Source organism: Pelodiscus sinensis, chromosome Z, assembly GCF_052426305.1.
Source record: "Pelodiscus sinensis isolate ZL-2025 chromosome Z, ASM5242630v1, whole genome shotgun sequence".
NCBI classification, from domain to species: domain Eukaryota; kingdom Metazoa; phylum Chordata; order Testudines; family Trionychidae; genus Pelodiscus; species Pelodiscus sinensis.
Genome location: NC_143085.1, coordinates 12,891,673 through 12,911,271, shown reverse-complemented (window position 1 = coordinate 12,911,271; position 19,599 = coordinate 12,891,673). Strand labels below are relative to the sequence as shown.

The following is a 19,599-nucleotide window of genomic DNA, read 5'->3' as shown; positions in this document are numbered from 1 at the left end:
CCGGGCAGGGACCCCGGAGCCCTGGTGTTTGTCAGAATCTGACTTGTATCTCAGCAGGTACCGTGGGGAATTCCCCGGTTTCTGTTGGAACCACCTCACAGCGTAGCCACTGATGCTGGTCCCACTGCTCATGGTGCAGGAGAGTTTCACGGTGTTTCCTGGGGTCACTGATGCTGAGGGCGGCTGAGTCACCACATTCTGGGAGCTGGAACCTGGGAAAAATGGTAAAAATCTGTGAAACCCTCCTTGTCCTTCCCCAGCCACCAGTGAGTCAGTTTGTGCCTCGGGCTCCAGCAATAACTTCAATGGGTATTTAACCTGCCTTCCCTGTGCTTACCTGTGCAGCACATCCCCAGCAGGACAATGAGGGGAGCCCAGAGCATGGTGAGGAGATCTCAGGCCCTCGGAGCCCTGCCAGACAGGGTGACTGTCCCCTCCAAGAGCTGCCTGCTGGCGTTGGGAGAGACTGGTCGTGCTGACTGTGCTGTAGAGTTCCTGGCCCTTATATCAGTCTTCATGAGTGAAGAGCAGCTAAGCTCCTCCTTTATGCTAATCTCCTAATATCCCATTGAGCCCAAGCATCACCTGAGAGAGTCATGTGACCAGGACAGCCTGCATTGGGTGATGATCTTCTACTTTATAAGGGCTGTTCTCCAGTTCCAGTGACGTTGTTGTTAATGAATTAGCTCGTGTTTCTGCTGTGCTACCAAGACTTAATGTGCTCGAAAGGGTTAACAGCCCAGGGACACATCTCAGAGCCATAGACTCCAAGAGCTGAAGCTAGTTTGGTTTCCTCAGAACAAAGTTAAGGGATGAATTTGTGAGTCCACTTGTACTGACCTAGAGAACAACATTTGCTACTGGGTTCTTCACTGGGGCAGACAAACGAATGACACAGAGGAATGGCTGGCAGGGTTGCATGTACTCGGCCATCTACCTGTGCTGGACAGCCTGTTCCCAGCCGCGCTTTAGACCTACCTACAGGTTCCAAGTCAAGAAGAGACCCCAATGTGATCATCCATCTTGATCTCCATGTAACTCAGGCCTGAGAACGCTTGCAAGTCATTCCTGTTTGAACCAGCACATCTCTTAAAAACAACCCATCTGAAATCAAATAGTGCTAGTGATGGAGAATCCATCATGACCCACAGTAAATTGTACCTTCATCCTCATGTTCACACCATAGTTCCTGTTTGGATTTTCTAGTTTCAACTTCCAGCCATTGAATTCAGCTGGCATCTAGCACTGCACATGCACCTGATGAACCTGGATGTTTCAGGTTTGCAAACAATCCCCTGTAGCTGGAAAAGTTCATCAGAGAAAGGGTATGGATCCCTTCTTCCTTATAATTATTCCCATCGTAATCAGAGTGAATTTTCTTATGGGCACCAGTGTGGGTGTGATATGCAACAGGGAGTGAAGTGACACAAAAGGATGCGTGACACCGAGAGGCGGCTTGCAACATAGAGTGATGTGTGACACGAAGATGATGAGTAACACAGAGTGATTTGCAGCATGGAGCAATGTGCAACACAGTGGTGATTTGTGACTTGAAGTGATGTTCAAGACAAAGATCTTGTGCAACATGGAGCGATGAGCAACATAGAGGTGTACAACACGGTGTGATGTGTGACACGGAGCCAGGGGCGGACTGGCAATCAAAATAGGAAATGGGTTGAGAACAGCCCACTTTTTCACATTAAAGATTTTTTTTTTAAATTTACTCTCTGACCCCCATTAGCTACACCCCTGATCCCTGTTAACCACACCCCCTGACTCCCATTAACCACACCCCCTGACTCCCATTAGCCAGGCCTCGGGAGGTAACACTCTCGAGGCAAGATGGACACATGACCAGAAGTAAAAGGTGTCATGTCACCCTCTTGAAGGGCTTTTCCCCACCATCCTCCTATCAATAGGGATTAGTTAGTTTAGCCCTCACCAAACCGCTCTCATGCAACTGTCTTGCAATTGCATTAACCCAATGTGTGTGACATTAACTTGGAGGGGAGGGGGGCAGAGACGCTGGGGAAGTGTTCCCTCTAAGAGTTTCCTCCCATGAGCAGAATGAATTTTGTGTTATGCACCAGTACTGAGTTCAAGTGGCTTGTTTGGATGTGCCACTGTGGCATCCAAGTTATTAATAAATATCTCATAAACCTCTACCTTTTCCTTCTGCTGCCATGTCTCCTCCCCTTACTCCACCAGCCCTTCTCTCCTCCCTGTGCCCACTCCTCCAGTAGCCCCACTCTGATCATGTGAGCTACCCCTCCTCATCCCCTCTCCTAACACCTCCCTCTACATACATGCCCTGCCCCTCTTCTCTGGTGCTGGTCCCTCCCCTGCAGGTGTCTGCCCTTGTGCTTCACCCCCAGAATCCCCTGGCACCTGCACCTTCCCTTACCCCCGCACCCTCCTGGTGCCTCCCCCTTCCCTCACTGCCCCTGCCCCTTTTTCCCTGATACCCACCCCCTCACCACTCTCTGCCCCAGTTCACCTCGTACCCTTCTGTGCCCTCACACATGACTTGCTCCATCTCCACATTCCTCATGCCCACCCCTTCTTTCAAGCCTTCTCCCAGCACCTCCCCCTCTAGCTCCCAATGCCCTTCCCCTCTCCTCTCCCAATATCACCCTGTCCCCCCTCCCACTGACACCTCCCCTCCTGCCCTTTTCCTCATTGTCTGCACTTAGCCCCTGGCATTTGTCTCTCCTCCACCCTGTCCCTTGGTACCTTCCCCTTTCTTCTCCTGACCTGCCTCCCCTCAGCACAAGCCCCTTCCTCTCCCACCCCTTCCCCTTCCCCTTCCCCTTCTTTTTCTGCCTTCCAGTTTGCAGGGCTAGAGTCTGTGATCAGGCCCCGGAAGTCCCTGCAGCCCTGGCTCCCACTGCTTCCGGGGCTCCAGATCACTTGCCGGGCTGGAGATGGGTCATGTGTGCACCTCTGGGCCAGGTGGTTTTAAAGTCCTGGGTCATGACGTCACGCCATGCCCAGGCATCTTCCCTCTCAGCTGTTGCACGGCTTTTGAGCACATCGTGCATGTGCTCCCTCTGCTCTACTGTGTCCCGTATATGGCTGGTGCTGGGGAATTTAAAGTGCAGGGCAGCAGCACCCCTCACAATCCCCCTCCTCCTCCAGCAGCCGCCATCTGGCCCTTTGGCCAGCCCTTTGGAGGATGGCTCACTGGGAAATTTCTGCCCCTTCACGGAGCTCCCATGGAGGGAATAATGGGAAGCTGCGCGGCTGCTGGGGGTATCTTAGAGTGGCTCCCATTGTACTGTTACTGCGTCGGTTACATAGGACTTGTTTTCCTTCACCCTTGTTTTGCAGGGTCACTGTTGTCGAAGACATTCTTTTATCTCAGTCCAATACCTTTAGCCTCATGGTACCATGATAAACACCCATCCTTTCCCTTGTGTGCTTGATAGCCTGGCAGGCTCCATGTATGCAGAGCACATAGCTGCTCCCAGCAAATGCATATCAGAAATCTGCTCTTTTTTTGAAGTTCTCCTAGGGGCAGAGGCATTCCAGCTTGTGCCATAGGCTTGTCTATAGTTATATCTATTACTGAACTATCTTCTGTTGGGGAGAGATGAGGCTTGGACCTACACAGAGCTCACCACATGATCTCTGTAATTCCCTGGGACAAATGGGGCTACAACAATATTGCATGTCCAGGGGCTGTGAATTCTGCCATTCTCAGGGCACCATTAACAGAATGTTTGTCTTGAAGGGTTTCTGGGAGATGAAATATGCAGGTTCCTCTCCACCCCTGAAATGTTAGCCCACCCCCCATCACAAGAAAGAATGTTAAGTGGCCTTCTTTAATGAGGAACTTATAGTCTCACTTCCTCATTGGTCTGTCTCACTGTGAGGCTGATCACTGCTGCTGTCCCACACCTGACAGTAATAATCAGCCTCGTCCTGCGCCTGGACCCCAGTGATGGTTAACGTGGCCGTGTTCCCGGAGTTGGCACCAGAGAATCGCTCAGGGATTCCGGAGGGTCTGTTGCTATCACTATATATCACGAGTAGGGGGGCACTGCCAGGTTTCTGTTGGTACCACTGCACAGCCTTGCTACCAATGTTGTTCCCGGAGCAGGTGAGTTGAGCGTTTTGCCCTGGAGACACAGACACTGAGGGCGGCTGAGTCAGCACGTACTGGGCGAGAGAACCTGGGAAAAGAGGAGAAAACAGAGGGATCAATTCGCTGTTTCATTGCTGTGCGGAGAGAGAGCTCACTCTGCAGGCAGCCAGCACAGGCAGCTGGGGAAGGGAAAATCTTTTTGGATTAAAATCTTTTTGGGTTACCGCACCCGAGCAGTAGGTGAGCAGGGTGAGGAGCAGGGGGGCCCAGGCCATGGTGGATCCAGACGAGCTCGGCTCCCTGAGGCAAACAGGTCTGTGGCTGGGACCCTCCGAATCCCCCTTAAAACACCAGCACTGGGGAATGGCCCCTTCATGCAAATCTGCTTGCAGCTGATTGGCTGCCAATGTCTAAGGCCACCAGACCCATTGGGGAGGCCAGGAGCAGAGAGGGAGGGGCAGCTGTCTGTATAAAGCCCCATTGTAACTGGGGTAAGAGCAATGCTTTGGGTTACCCTTTGTCAGGGGACAGTAGAGACCCCTGGAGCTGAGGACTCTCAGGCTGCACAACCAGCCACTCCCCTTATTTCATGGTGCCGAGCATCCACCTGCCTGCCCCTGGGGTAACAAACCAGCTGAGATTTGTTGTTGTGGCCCCAACCCACAATCCCTGCAGTCACCTCCCCTGGTCTCTGGCGCTGGGATGTGGGTGGGAGGCTGGGGTGGCTCTTCCAGCTGCCTCCTTTCACCTGCTCTTTTGACTCTGGCCAGCCCCATTTCAGGAGAGCGAGGAGCTGGCTGGTCCCTGTGAGTCGTGGGGCCAGCAGGGGAGCAGGGGTCAGCTGATCATCCCCCTTACACAGGCTCCCCCAGGGCAGAGCATGGAGTGACGGGAGAAGGAGAAGCCAGGCAGGGGTGGGGCTGCAGGTGTTGGCAGCTGCAGGGCTTCTCCCTCTCTGCCCTCAGGATTTGGGGGTTTCATTGTGCTGCAGGGGGGAGCCTCTGCCCTGGAGAATGTGGAACAGGGAGGACAGAAGGGGCTGGATGAAAATCTTTGCCCTGAGACCAGAAGGCCCCAGGGAACCTCATTCCTGCCAGCCGTGTGAGAGCTGTGAGGGTTTGAAACCCCTGAGCCCAGAGATGCCTCTAGCACAGCAGCTGCCAGCTGGTCACTGGGAACTGCAAACCCCATTAGGTATCCTATGGGCTGTGGATGATCAGCTCCTCCTAGTGGTCAGTGTCACACACAGCCTGGGGCTGTTCCTCTGCATGGCTGTGGAGCAGCGTCACTTCACAGTTACTGTGCACACCCCAGCTGCTCCTTCAGGGGCTGGTCTCCTTCTCTCTGTAATGCAGGGTGAGCAAGTCATCAGCTTCCTCTCACCTCTGGGGAGATTAGTCATGATGCAAAGGCCATGATGAGTTTTTTTCCAATGTCGTGTCACTGCCAAAAGTCCTGTGGGAACAGAGCGCCTGCAAGCCAGCATAATTCAGATTAATAGAAATACTGACTGAAAGCAGCAATTGCCTTTCACATGCCCCAATGTGTGCCCCATGGGGCTGTCAGAAAAACCATCCTGTGTGGCACAACCTCCTTTAAAGGGCTCTGTGCCATTGGTGCACATTTCTCAAACTGGAGGCACACGTTTGTAATTCTTGCGACTGTTTATACTAATCCCCAGCAGGTCTGAGTGTGGAGGGAGAAGTGCAACTGTTGTGGAAAGTAGCCGGCGTGAAGGTGTGTGGTCCTTGTGCCGTGCTAGTGAGAACTGTCATTCCTTTACATGCTGATGCAGCCCACCCTGTCCCCTACCTTTGGGCTAATTTTCTCAGAAATTTTTAAAGCTGCACAGGGGTAGTCGAGTTAGTCTGTAATGGGAAAAACTTAAATAACCACACATAGTCTAGCAGCACCTTAGACTCTAACAAAACATATAGATGATATCTTGTACTTTTCTGAGCACAGCCCACTTTTTCAATGAATGGAGTTATTAAAGATCCAGCTATGAAAAGGGGATGGTGTGGGGAGAGGGGGGAGGGGAGGGAGTTGAGCAAAGTAAAAGAAGGGAATGAAATAGTCAGAGCCTCTGTGCTACATAAAGCTGATAGACAAGTTGCAAACTGTTCTTAATTATTCAATGTTTCATTTTTTATGTCATTGGGATGTGGAATGTACTGGGCCAACCAGCCAATAAATGTTGAGGAATTTTTTTATGCGGGGCCTAGTTTGGGCGGGTCGGCAGGATCCAAGTCTCAGCAAGGACAGGAGCCCAGGCGCTGATGGGTGAGCTCCATGTTCTCTGGACAGTGTCTCTTGCCACCCTGCAACCTGGCTGCCAGACGTCACAGGGTGATCCAGGCCTGCTGCAAGTATCTGCTCCCCCATGGAAACTCACTCAGGATGCCAGCCTGTGTGCACTGGGGCACAGAGAGCCCAAAGGAGAGTTCACCGCGCCCCATCCATCCCACTGGCCCCAACGGGCTCAGCCTGGGGAGTCATTGGAGACAGGCTCCTCAAGCCTGGAAAGAATCCATTAATAAAATATGGGGCCATGTGCAGGGATGGGAGGGAGGGACGACTGCACATGCCTCATGCCTGTCCTGGGTCTGGGCCCACTTACGTGATCCTGGTGCCTTTTTATCTCTGAGCTAATCCGTTGAGACTGAGAGTCTTAGGGAAGGAATAACTGATTATGAACAGTCAAAATGTATTCTCCAAGGGCAAGTCATGCCTGACCTACCTGACTGGCTTCTTTGAGGAGGTACCTGGCTCTGCACATGTGGGGAAGGCCATGGACATGATATACCTCGACTTTAGCAAGGCTTTTAATGTTGGTCTCTCCCAGTATTCTTGCCAGTTAAGAAAGCATGTGTTGGATAAATGGACTGTAAGGTGGATAGAATTTGGCTAGATTGTCAGGCTCAATGGGTAGTGATCAAGGCCTCGATGTCTGGTTGATGGTTGGTATTAAACGAAATGCCCCAAGGGTAAGATATAGAGCTGATTCTCGGGCCTGGATGATCAGGGCCACAACTTTTCAGTTGAAGGGATCAATCCCTTACCTAGGCAGCTGCAAGCACCCAGATGCAGACTGAGACATTCTAGAGTCAGGAAAAGCGGCGAGGAGTCCTGTGGCACCTTATAGACTAACTGAAGTGTAGGAGCATAAGCTTTCGTGGGCAAAGACTCACTTCGTCAGATGCAAGTAGTGGAAATTTCCAGAGGCAGGAATAAATATGCAGGCCAGAATCAGGCTGGAGATGACAAGGTGGATCCAATCAGGGAGGATGAGGCCCACTTCTAGTAGCTGATCTGGAGGTGTGAATTCCAAGAGAGGAGAAGCTGCTTTTGTAGTTAAGGAGTCATTCACAGTCTCTGTTTAATCCAGAGCTGATTGTGTCACACTTGAAGATGAACTGTAACTGAGCAGTTTCTCTTTGAAGTGTGGTCCTGAAGTTTTTTTAGCTGCAGGATGGCTACCTTTAGATCTGCAATTGTGTGTCCAGGGAGATTGAAGTATTCCCCTACAGGTTTTTGTATGTTGACATTCCTAATATCTGAGGGAGCGATAGGGGGGAGAACTGAGGGAAGTATTGTCCTCCCTGCCCTCGAACTGCAAGCCTGCAGAAGGCAGCCTGAGAGTGCAATATAAAGAGATCTGCAGAGAAGTCAGACATTGTTCCACTCCAAATGCTGCCCCTGTGTCCAGCAGTCAGAATCAGGTTGAAAAAGATGGATATTTGCTAAAGTACCATGATCTGTCCCGAGCCTGGTGAACTGACAAAGTAACAGGTGTGGCATGTTCATCGGTCCCAGCCACAAGGAGGAGGAGTCCTGTGGCACCGACACACAAACACATTTCTTTGGGCAAAGCTTCCGTGGGCTGGAACGCACTTCCTGCCACGCGCTCGGGATCCCACTGACCCGGGGATACGACACTGCAGAGGAGCCGCCTTTGCCTCCTGAGGCCCAGCGCTGCTCTCACGGGGGACTCTCCACAAACCCCTAAGTGCTCAAGCCCGGCTCTGCACATGCCCAGTCCTGCAGGTGCCCAGTGACAGCCCTCACAGCACTTGGCAACGGCACCGCTGTGCACTTACCTCACGCCTCTGAGCATCTGATTTAGAAGAGGAGCAGCTGGTGGGCCGATGAGGAACCTGGCCACCTTCCTGAGAGGCAGGGACGTGGCTCCCTCCCTTTCCTCAGGACCCCCAGGGCTCTCAGTCACAAGCAGTGTAGCAAACTGGTGGGCCTATGCTAGGAGAGGGAAGATTCATCCCTTACCCACCCCACTGATTACTAGGAGCGATACTGTGACACCAGGCTGCGCAGAAGGGTTTGGGCTCCTCAAACAGTCACAGAAAGATTGAAGAACCACCCCCCCTCATGTCAACAGGCAGTTTGTGTCTCACTTCCCCATCAGGCTGTGTCACTGTGAGCAGAGCTACTGTCACTGTCCCACATCTGACAGTAATAATCAGCCTCGTCCTGCGCCTGGACCCCAGTGATGGTTAACGTGGCTGTTTTTCCAGAGCTGGCCCCAGAGAATCGCTCAGGGATTCCAGAGGGTCTCTCACTATCCTTATATATGACGAGTTGGGGGGCCTGGCCAGGTTTCTGTTGGTACCAGTGCACATAGTTTTTATCAACCTTTTCTCCTGTGCAGGTGAGTTGAGCATTTTGCCCTGGAGACACAGACACTGACGGTGGCTGAGTCAGCATGGACTGGGAGAGGGAACCTGCAAGAGAAGGAGAAAACCCAGAGTAAGATCATGATGATTAGAGCTCTCTGCTAACAACCACTGGCAGAAATGACTTCCAAATCAAAGTCCCCTGTGACTGATCGACTGAGAATAGCTTCTCCCTCCTTCACAGCACCTGAGCAGTAGGCAAGGAGCACAAGGAGCAGAGGGGCCCAGGCCATGGTAGATCCTTCCTGAGCCAAACAGGTCCGTGGCTGGGATCCTTTGATTGTCTCTTAAAAACCTCAAAGCTGGAGACTTGTTCCTTCATGCAAATCTGCTCCCTGTTCATTGGCTGCTTCTGACTCCTCCCTCCACTCAGAGACAGCTACTGACAGGCCTGCGAGTTGTTCTGTTTTCCAGTTGGAAGGAAAACTTGGCTGAGATGATTTAGTTGGGGTTGGTCCTTATTTTAGCAGGGGGTTGGACTCGATGATGTCCTGAGGTCTCTGCAAACGTAGCATTCTGTGAGAATGGAAAATAAAGCTGATTGTGAGGGGGACGGGCTCCCAAAGCGCTATATCTGTACAGACCATTATCAGAGACACATACCTAGAGATGGCAAAGAACACACCACAGATGCTGTGAACCATGGAGGGGAGAGGGGTTGTACCCAGAGCAGCTGGCTCCTGACAGCTTTCAGTAGCTGCTCCCTGTAGAAGGCGAGTGTGTCTGTGTGTGTGTGTGCGTGGGCAGAGGGGTAAAAGAGGGGGGAGAGGGGTTTGTGTCAGCAGAAGGAGGAAGAGAACTGCTCCTCTCCTCTCATCTCCCTTCTCTGGGGTTGCGTTTTGGTGAACTCGTGGTACCCATTCTGCCATGGCAAGCAGGATGCCAGTGTGAACAGCCCTGCCCCAGAGGGGCGCAGAGAGGGGAGTGGGGTTTGAGACAATAGCGAAAGTTGGGAGAGTGGAGGAAGGAGAGAAAGCCCCAAATCCCAGAGACGTCTCCAGCCCAGTGCTGGGCCCCCTGACACTTGTGCACTGCTGGACTCCCAGCGCCAGTGCTGGACAGGGGAGGGCTCCCCCTGCTGGTCAGTGTTGGTGTCGCTCTGGCCAGTCCTTGCCGCCTTTCACAGGCGCTTAGACCCTGCTGGCTGACTCCTCCGAACGCTGCCCCCGCTGACTGTCCCACTCTGCAGGTGCCACCTCTGCACAGCTGTTTCCAGCCTTCCCGCTGTTCCTGTCAGGGTGTTCTTCCCTGGACTGATCACTCCCCAGCCTGCTCACAGCTGTGGAAGGGATTCCCCCAGCACGTGGGCACTTGCACCTGCCTGGAGAGGAGGGAAGCCACCTCCCCCCACCTCCCTGTATATATTGGTATTGCTGCCTCTCTCCCTCACAGCAGCACCCCTATTGTGACAGCAGTGTGAGCTCTTTTTGAGCCACGGCAAAAGTTTTGCTCTGGCAGGCCGGCTCCCTGGCAGAGGGGCAATCAGTGCTATGGAGTCTGGGTCTATGCTGAGGAGTTTTATTCCCTGGTTCTCCCAGGAATCTCAGCCCAACTTTGCCAGGGTGACAGGACACAACGCTGCTTCCAGAACTGACTCTGGTCAGAGCCTGGGCAGACAGCAACTCTCCTGCGCTTCCCCGGCCCTGAAGAGCCCACACTTGACACAAACACTTCTACCCAGGCTGACAAGTTGCTCCCACTCACTAGGAAGAACAGCTTGAGAGACCCTGTGTCAGAGCCCAGCTGGACAGCGAGGAGGCAGATTTGACAGTCATAGGCCAGTGAGCAGTGGAGATGTAAAGGGGGATGTTGTATGAGGCTTTACTGGGGCTGCAGCTCCACCCATTTTCCCTGCTCCCCAGCAGGTGTGAAGGGAGAATTGCAGCAGTCGTGAAAACTCCTGAGAGAGCAGGTCGGTGGCTCCTTCCCTCCCCTAGCGATTCCGGGGGCTGCTCAGCCAGGGTTCTGATTCCTTTACAGTCTGATACACCCAGCTCCATCGCCCGCGAGAGACTGGGCTGGAGGAAGGGCAGAGATGGTTCAGCCTAAGCACAGCAGTCTGAGGGGGACAGGGGCCATACAGTGCTGTCCCTGTCAGAGACAGGCAATCTGAAGTCTCGGGCAAGCTTCTGTATCCACCAAAACTGTATGACGGACCCACCCCCACAGTGCAGCCCTGCTGCTCCTCACCTTGTCAGGGCCATCAACACAGGAGAGAGCACAGCAAGTGGATTCTATTTGGTGTAGAATGGGAGTCCCAGCTCTCTGGCCCAGTGCACCTGTCACCAGCACTCTGGCCCTGCAGCAGGAGGGCTAGTGCTCACCCAGCCAGGCAGAGGCCTCTGGGGTTGCCTGCTGACCCCTCCCCAGCAGACCCTTGTAGGAACAGCCTCAGTAACTCTGCCCTCAAAGTGCTGGGGGGTGCAACTGGGAAGCTACAGAAATGCTGTGTCTGTTGTTTCAGGCTCTCTGCTCATTCAGGCAGGCTCTGTTACATGCAGATCACATTGCTCAGGTTTGTACTACATCATGATGGTGAAAGAGATTTTTCTAAAGATGGGATTCTGACCTCAGCATTGTACCAGGAACCTGGGACACAGAACAGAAGCCTAGAGAGCTTGTGACATAAACTGGCCTTGAGGCCCCTTCCAGATGTGAGGAGGTGAAATTTACTCCATAGACCAACTGTTCATGTGATGTGTGACTGGGGCAAGAAGAGAGTCAATTGTGCAAGTTGTTCACTTCCCCTCTCAGCCCAGAAGGACGAGAAAGTTTTTGTCTCACTTCCCCATCTGACTGTGTCACTGTGACAAGCATCGTTGTGCCACACAGCACAGTAATAGTCAGCCTCATCCTCCACCAGGGCCCCAGAAATGGTCAAATAGCTGGTGTTGCTGGATGTGTCCTTGGAACCCGAGAACCGGGCAGGGACCCCGGAACCCTGGTATTTGTCAGAATCTGACTTGTATCTCAGCAGGTATTGTGGGGAATTCTCCAGTTTCTGTTGGTGCCAGTACACGTTGTAGCCACTGATGCTGGTCCCACTGCTCATGGCGCAGGAGAGTTTCACGGTGTTTCCTGTGGACACTGGATGCTGAGGGCGGCTGAGTCACCACATTCTGGGAGCTAGAACCTGGGAATAATGGTAAAAATCTGTCAAACCCTCCTTGTTCTTCCCCAGCCACCAGTGAGTCAGTTTGTGCCTCGTGCTCCAGCAATAACTTCCATGGGTATTTAACCTGCCCTCCCTGTGCTCACCTGTGCAGCACGTCCCCAGCAGGACAATGAGGGGAGCCCAGAGCATGGTGAGGAGATCTCAGGCCCTCGGAGCCCTGCCAGACAGGATGACTGTCCCCTCCGAGAGCTGCCTGCTGGCGTTGGGAGAGACTGGTCATGCTGACTTTGCCGGAGAGTTCCTGGCCCTTATATCAGTCTCTGTGAGTGAGGAGCAGCTAAGCTCCTCTTTTATGCTAATCTGCTCCTATCCTTTTTGGCCCTAGCCAAATCATGTGAATGGGACAGCCTGCATTGTGTGATGGCCTTCTAATTTATAAGGGCTTTTTTTCAGTTCCAGTGAAGCTGATGCTTGTGTTTCTGCTGTTCTTCAGAGACTTAACCTGCTTCAAAGGGTTAACTGCCCATGGACACACCTCAAAGCCATAGACTTTAAGAGCCGAGGCTATTTTGGCTTCCCCAGAGCAAGGTTAAGGGACGACTTTGTCATTCCCCTTGTACTGACCTCGAGAACAAAATTTGCTACTGGGCTCCTCACTGGAGCGGACAAACTAACAACGCAGCAGAATGGCTGGCAGCACTTGTATGTACCCGGCTACCTGCTCTGGGCAGCCTGTTTCCAGCCGTGCTTTAGACCAAACCACTGGTTCCAAGGCAAGAAGAGACTCCATTGTGATCATCCAACCTGAGCGCCATGTAACACACGTCCAAAAAAGCCCTGAAGTCATTCCTGTTTCAACCAGCGTATCCCTTAAAAACATCCCTTCTGAAATCAAATGGTGCCAGTGATGGAGAATCCATCATGACCCGCAGTAAATTGTACCCTCACTGAACCCACATCCTAATGTTAAATATTCACACCGTAGTTTCTGTTTGTATTTTTTAGTCCCAATTTCCAGCCATTGGATCCTGCCAGGATCTAGCACTGCACATGTACCTGATGGACCTGGGTGTTTCAGGTTGGCAAACAACCCCATGTAGCTGGAAAAGTTCATCCGAGAAGGGGTATGGATAGAGTGTGGTTTGTGATTTTCCTATCCTGTACAGGGTGAATTTTCTTATGTGCACCAGTATGGATGTGACATGTAACATATAATGATGTGCAATGTGAAGGTGATGAGTAAGAGAGAGTGATTTGCAGGATGGAGTGATGTGCAACACAGTGGTGATTTGTCACAAGGAATGACGTTCAGGACAGGCCTGTTGTTCGACACAGAGTGATGGTTAACACAGAAGTGATGTGTAACAGGGACTGATGTGTAACACAGAGGTCCTCTGTGGGTCTTAATGTTAAGCTGCACAGCTGCTGGGGGTATCTTAGAGTGGCTCCCATTGTACTGTCACTGTGTCGGGGCTTGTTACATGGGACTTGTTTCCAGGGTCACTGATGTCCCAGCCGTACAGCAGCAGGGCACACTTTGCCATCACAGTCCAATGCCTTCATCCTCCTGGTACCATGACCAACACCCATCCTGTCCCTTGTATCCCTGGCAGCCTGGCAGGCTCCGTGCATGCAGAGCAAAAAGCCGGTCCCAGCAGATTCATGTCAGAAATCTGCTTTTTTGAAGTTCTACCTAGGGTAGGGGCATTTCTGCTTGTGCCATGGGATTGGCTGTTCACAGACTTTGGCCCCTGTTCACAAGGAAATGGCTGAACCTAGTGTACAGCTACAACACTCCTGGAAACATGGTCCTGTGACAGCAACTGGACTAAGGAGCTGCAATGCCTGGCACTGGTAGGGCCGGTTACTATTCCCATTGCAGTGCCACTGCCCTGCACTCAGCATGGGCCAGCTGGTGACACCGAGTACCCTAGAGATGAGTACCCTAGAGACACCAGCCGATCCCCTCCTCCTGTGCTGGGGGACCCAGCGAGACACTGTCACACACTGGGGAGAGGGAACGGCTCAGGCACTGACTGATGGGGTCAAGGTTTGTCTCCAGCACTTCATTCAAGTGACTGGCAATTCATCTGGGTATCAGAGAAGCAGGGGCCGGGCTGCTGCCCTCAGGGCCGAATTAAGAGTGTGGCTAGCTGGGCAGCTGTCCAGGGCACCAACCAATGGGCGGGGGGATGCCTGATGGCAGCTTTAAAGGGCTCCGCGCAACAGAAGGCAGGGTTGTGCATGAGCCGTGCACCCGGCGGTGAAGCCGTGCATGCATCATGCTCCCGCTACCCAGGGTGCAGGAATGGCTCAAGCCGGCCCTGGCAGCCCTGACACCTGTGGGACCATTGGCTACACCAGCTCTTCACTGCATCAGCTGAGCAGTGTGGAGCTGACACCTCTCCCAGCACAGGGTTTAGGCCTGTCCCTTGCTGAGAGACACTGGGATTGCTTGTGTGGGGCAGGCAAAGGCAGAGAAAGGGGCAGAGCTCTGAAAGTCACTGCCCAGCTACTTCTGATTTCTCTGGAGATGCCACATGGGTAACAGGACAAACTGCGGCCCTACAAGAGTGAAGCATTTGGTGTTTATGTTACTAGTGTCCCAAACTCCATGGGCTACTGAATGGGCCACTTAAGTGACCCTCCTCCCTCTGGGTCAGCCGCCACATTGTTGTCACCAAGAGCATCTCCAGGGACGTGGTAGTTTTGGGAACTGCGCATGCGCACCTAAGATTTATAGGATGTGCTGATTGAGTCGGAGTAGCACTGGGATTGGCTGCAGAGGGAGCTTAGGACTCTCTCAGTCAGTGTTGTGTGCAGTCAGCGCGCACCACACACCTCCCTGCCTGAGCCCTGGCTTGCAGTGCGTGACATTTTGTAACACTGGTCGGAGCAAACCTCTCGGATGAAACTCAACAGAAACTGGTAACGTGGGCAATGGCAAACACAATGTCTTGTGGGCTTCCATAGCACCCCGGTGGGACACAGGTCGCCCACCACCATTGTAGAGCTTGTCTGCATAGACCTGCAAAAGCGACGAGGAGTCCTGTGGCACCTTATAGACTAACTGAAGTGTAGGAGCATAAGCTTTCGTGGGCAAAGACCCACTTCGGCAGATGCATGTAGTGGAAATTTCCAGAGGCAGGTATAAATATGCAGGACAATATATACCTGCCTCTGGAAATTTCCACTACATGCATCTGACGAAGTGGGTCTTTGCCCACGAAAGCTTATGCTCCTACACTTCAGTTAGTCTATAAGGTGCCACAGGACTCCTCGCCGCTTTTGCAGATTCAGACTAACACGGCTACCCCTCTGATACTTGCATAGACCTGGTGGGGCTTCACACACCACGGGCAGTTACACGCTATCTCTGACCTGCCACATCTATCGGAGCTGCAGGGAGAGAAGACTGAGTCCAGCTCTGCACTGGGAAAAGTGAGGAGTGAGATAGCGACCTTCCAAACCCCTCACAGCCCTCCAGCCCCAAGGTTGGGAGACACACTGGGACTGGGGGAATTTAGGGAGTGATTGTAGGGGCCACACCATTCTTACAATAGTATGTAACTCCTTGCAAGCAAGCACATGTCCCATACCCCCTTTGGGCACATGTTTGCTATTCAATACTACAGACACTAACCTGACTGCCATGGAAATACCATTTAAACTGAGCTTTCCCCTAGGGTAAAGCGGGGGGTAAAAATAAAACCTGGGTGAAGAGAGGGACCTTTTTCTGTGACTCATGATCTGCGGGACCAACCACGGTCTGAGCACCAAAGGCCAACACGGGAGATTCCCCATAGAAAACACTCTGCCCTCTGTCCCCAGGCTCGCGACCGCGCAGCACAGTGAGTCTACTGACTCCAGCAGCCACAGCTGGGCACAGACAGGGAGGCACTGCCATGGAGATTCAGGACCAAATTTGATTGGTTTGTAAAGTATGTGTTTCTAATGCACGGGGGAATTTTGTCTATTTCTAAGCATGGCCTGGGAGTCTTCCAGACAGCCTGTCATTGTAGTGGCGCTGCTGAAAAAAATGTTTGTAATGTCTAATGTGCACACTGTGGGGCTTGGGAGAACTGATAGAAAATACAGACAATAGGAGAGTATGATAAATCTGCATTTATGCTATTGATAACTTTGCTTCCTGCCCAGTGGTAAAGAGCACAAGGGAGAGAGAAGGCACCTAATCTTACAAATACAACACAGTCACTTATATATTCTGCCCTGTAACATCTTTGAATAATGTCTGCATTCTCCATCTGACTGTACTTGTCTGTTGGGTTTCAGAATTCAGGGGCCATTGAGATAAATATGACAGTTTGCACTTCCTTGGGGAGGCTCTTACAAGCTATAGCTCAGAGTCTTAGGAAACATTGTACCCAGTCAATGCACAGTTTTCTTCTGAACCCTGAGGAAGTGCTAGACAATGTACATGTATGATGTTACAAATCAGAATGTGCACAGACAGGTTTATGCAGAGAAAAACGTTGGGGTGACATTCCAGCCCAGTTCAGCGATCTTTGAACCCTGGTAAAGACAGAAACCAAACAGCAAGACATGAACATCCCAGCAGAATACAGGCTGCAGGAGTGAGGGGAAGATTTTTGTCTTGCTTCCATTACTAAACCAGAACACAATGACAGCAACCTCACCTTGTGAACCCTTCAGGTGGCTAAGCACAGGGTGCTACTGGGTATCTCCTGATATGCACAGGCAGAAGCAGGTACTCCAGCAGAGCCAGTAGTATGAGCTTATACTACTAGTGCCCTGTTTTTTCTCAGAATCTAAGAGGGAACTAATGTACCCTGGAGAACCCCCGATATCCTGCTGGGAATAGTGTTCACTGTGGTCTTTGAAGCTGGTTCCACTATGCAGGAGGGCTTTACGTGTTTCCAGGCAGTGAGGACATCTGAGTCCTCAGCTCTGTGTGAAATGCCAAAAATGCACTAGGAACACTTTCATGCTTCATAATTCCCATTAGATCATCACCTACGGAATGCAGAGTCACACAGGAAACATATATAGACTATAGATGAAATTTCACATTCCATCAAAGTGGTGCTCGCAAACAAACCTGCATTAGACACTAAAAGTGGCTGGGAACCTTGTCTTGAAAGGTTTCTGGGAAATTGAAATATGCAGGCCTGTCCCCACCTCTGAACTGTTAGCCCACCCCCCCATCACAAGAAAGAATGTTAAGAGGCTTTTCTTAATGAGGAGGTTTTTCTCTCACTTCCTCATCCGGTTGGGTCACTGTGAGGAGAGCTACTGTCATCGTCCCACACCTGACAGTAATAATCAGCCTCATCCTGCGCCTGGACCCCAGTGATGGTTAACGTGGCCGTGTTCCCGGAGTTGGCACCAGAGAATCGGTCAGGGATTCCGGAGGGCCTGCTGTCATCGTTATATATCACAAGTAGGGGGGCGTTGCCAGGTTTCTGTTGGTACCACTGCACAACCTTGTTACCAATGTTGTTCCCGGAGCAGGTGAGTTGAGCGTTTTGCCCTGGAGACACAGACACTGAGGGCGGCTGAGTCAGCACGTACTGGGCCAGAGAACCTGGGAAAAGAGGAGAAAACAGAGGGATCAATTTGCTGTGTCATTGCTGTGCGGAGAGAGAGCTCACTCTGCAGGCAGCCAGCACAGGCAGCTGGGGAAGGGAAAATCTTTTTGGATTAAAATCTTTTTGAGTTACTGCACCCGAGCAGTAGGTGAGCAGGGCGAGGAGCAGGGGGGCCCAGGCCATGGTGGATCCAGACGAGCTCGGCTTCCTGAGGCAAACTGGTCTGTGGCTGGGATCCTCCGATTCCCCCTTAAAACACCAGCACTGGGGAATGGCCCCTTCATGCAAATCTGCTCGTGGCTGATTGGCTGCCAAAGCCTATGGACACCCGCCCCATAGGGAGGATAGAAACACAGGGAGGGGCAGCTGTCTGTATAAAGCCCCATTGTAACTGGGGTAAGAGCAATGCTTTGGGTTACCCTTTGCCAGGGGACAGTAGAGACCTCTGGAGCTGAGGACTTTCAGGCTGCACAACCGGCCACACCCCTTATTTCATGGTGCTGAGCATCCGCCTGCCTGCCCCTGGGGTAACAAACCAGCTGAGATTTGTTGTTGTGGCCCCAACCCACAATCCCTGCAGTCACCTCCCCTGGTCTCTGGCGCTGGGATGTGGGTGGGAGGCTGGGGTGGCTCTTCCAGCTGCCTCCTTTCACCTGCTCTTTTGACTCTGGCCAGCCCCATTTCAGGAGAGCGAGGAGCTGGCTGGTCCCTGTGAGTTGTGGGGCCAGCAGGGGGGGATGGGTCACCTGATCATCCCCCTTACACGGGCTCCCCCAGGGCAGAGCATGGAGTGACGGGGGGAGGGGGAAGCTAGGTGGAGGTGGGCTGCAGGTGTAGGCAGCTGCAGGGCTTCTCCCTCTCTGCCCTCAGGGTTTGGGGGTTTCATCATACCCCTGGGGGGAGCCTCTGCCCTGGAGAACGTGGAACAGGGAGGACAGAAGGGGCTGGATGAAGAGCTGGGCCCTCAGAGCAGAAGGCCCCAGGGAACCTCATTCCTACCAGCCGTGTGAGAGCTGTGAGGGTTTGAAACCCCTGAGCCCAGAGATGCCTCTAGCCCAGCAGCTGCCAGCCGGTCACTGGGAACTGCAAACCCCATTGGGCATCCTATGGGCTGTGGATGATCAGCTCCTCCTAGTGGTCAGTGTCACACACAGCCTGGGGCTGTTCCTCTGCATGGCTGTGGAGCAGCATCACTTCACAGTCACTGTGCACACCCCAGCTGCTCCTTCAGGGGCTGGTCTCCTTCTCTGTGTGATGCAGGGTGAGCAAGTCATCAGCTTCCTCCCACCTCTGGAGAGATTAGTCACAGTATGGGGCAGCTGTAGTGGCTGCGATGAGGTTTGCTCCCATGTTGTGTCAGTGCTAAAAGTCTTGTTGGAACAGAGCCCTTTCAAACCAGCACAATTGAGAGTCATACAAGTATCCACCAAGAACAGTTTTTCCTTTCTCATGTCCCAGTCTGTGACCTTCCCCCTAGGATAAGGAGTGACCCAAAGGTAGAGCAGCCGCCGTCTCCCAGGAGGTTTCTGTACGTTTGCCCCTTTGAGCGATACCAGTGGCCATTTTCACACACCCCTTTGCTGCGCGGTGGCAGACGTTAAGGCCGTGTGGGTTGGTTCCCGCAGGGAGGTGCAGCTAGTTATATGGAGTCCGGGTGTGTGCCCAGTGTAACTTGCTCATTCACATGCCTGCCAGCCAAATGTCACTCCGGGACAGGCCAATGCTGCCCCGTGATTAATAAAGAATCCAGCTCTGTGCCATTAGCTGGCAGCCCATGGGTTACACTACAAACCTCAGGATCCGCCTTACCCCTCTTTGCTGGGAATGGGAGACGGGGAGGGAGCACTTGGTGACTTCCTGTTCTGTTCATCCTCTCTGGGGCACCTGGCACTGGCCACTGTTGGCAGGCAGAGCACTGGGTTGGATGGACCTTTGGTCTGACCCCATGTGGCTGTTCTTATGCTCTCTTGGCAAGATCCCAGAGGCCCTGAGTAGGGACGTCTCATGAGGGTGTAATTGGAGCCATAGCTCCCCTTGCACATGCTGAGACTGGAGGGCATGGAGACCTGAGTTCCTTTTCAGGTGTCCGCCTGCCTGGGTTCGCACAAAGAATTTCAATCCCACCACCACCTCTGC

General features: G+C 52.6%; 1 protein-coding gene, 1 pseudogene and 2 gene segments (V, D, J or C); all 4 read right to left on the bottom strand.

Moving 5' to 3' along the window:
- Positions 1–9,100, bottom strand: part of LOC102458192 (immunoglobulin lambda-1 light chain-like) — a 65,389-nt gene extending 56,289 nt beyond the window's left edge. For 2 of the 3 annotated variants that reach the window (XM_089775206.1, XM_089775205.1), the window contains exons 1-2: positions 8,966–9,099; positions 8,529–8,826 (exon numbers count right to left, since the gene is read on the bottom strand). In XM_089775206.1, the coding sequence (XP_089631332.1) occupies positions 8,529–8,826; positions 8,966–9,011 (344 nt within the window). In that variant the 5' untranslated portion in view covers positions 9,012–9,099. Of the gene's footprint in view, positions 1–8,528; positions 8,827–8,965 lie in introns of all 3 variants that reach the window. The other variant, XM_089775207.1, reaches the window with a different exon arrangement.
- Positions 1–19,599, bottom strand: part of LOC102460817 (Ig lambda chain C region-like) — a 244,889-nt gene that overhangs the window by 31,178 nt on the left and 194,112 nt on the right.
- LOC106731771 (immunoglobulin lambda variable 5-37-like) overlaps positions 1–19,599 on the bottom strand; it is a 71,710-nt gene that overhangs the window by 21,453 nt on the left and 30,658 nt on the right.
- LOC149520683 (immunoglobulin lambda variable 5-45 pseudogene) lies at positions 11,468–12,263 on the bottom strand (annotated as a pseudogene). Its single transcript, XR_016348380.1, has 2 exons — positions 12,037–12,263; positions 11,468–11,911 (listed from the first exon to the last, which is right to left on the bottom strand). The product of XR_016348380.1 is annotated as an immunoglobulin lambda variable 5-45 pseudogene (transcript).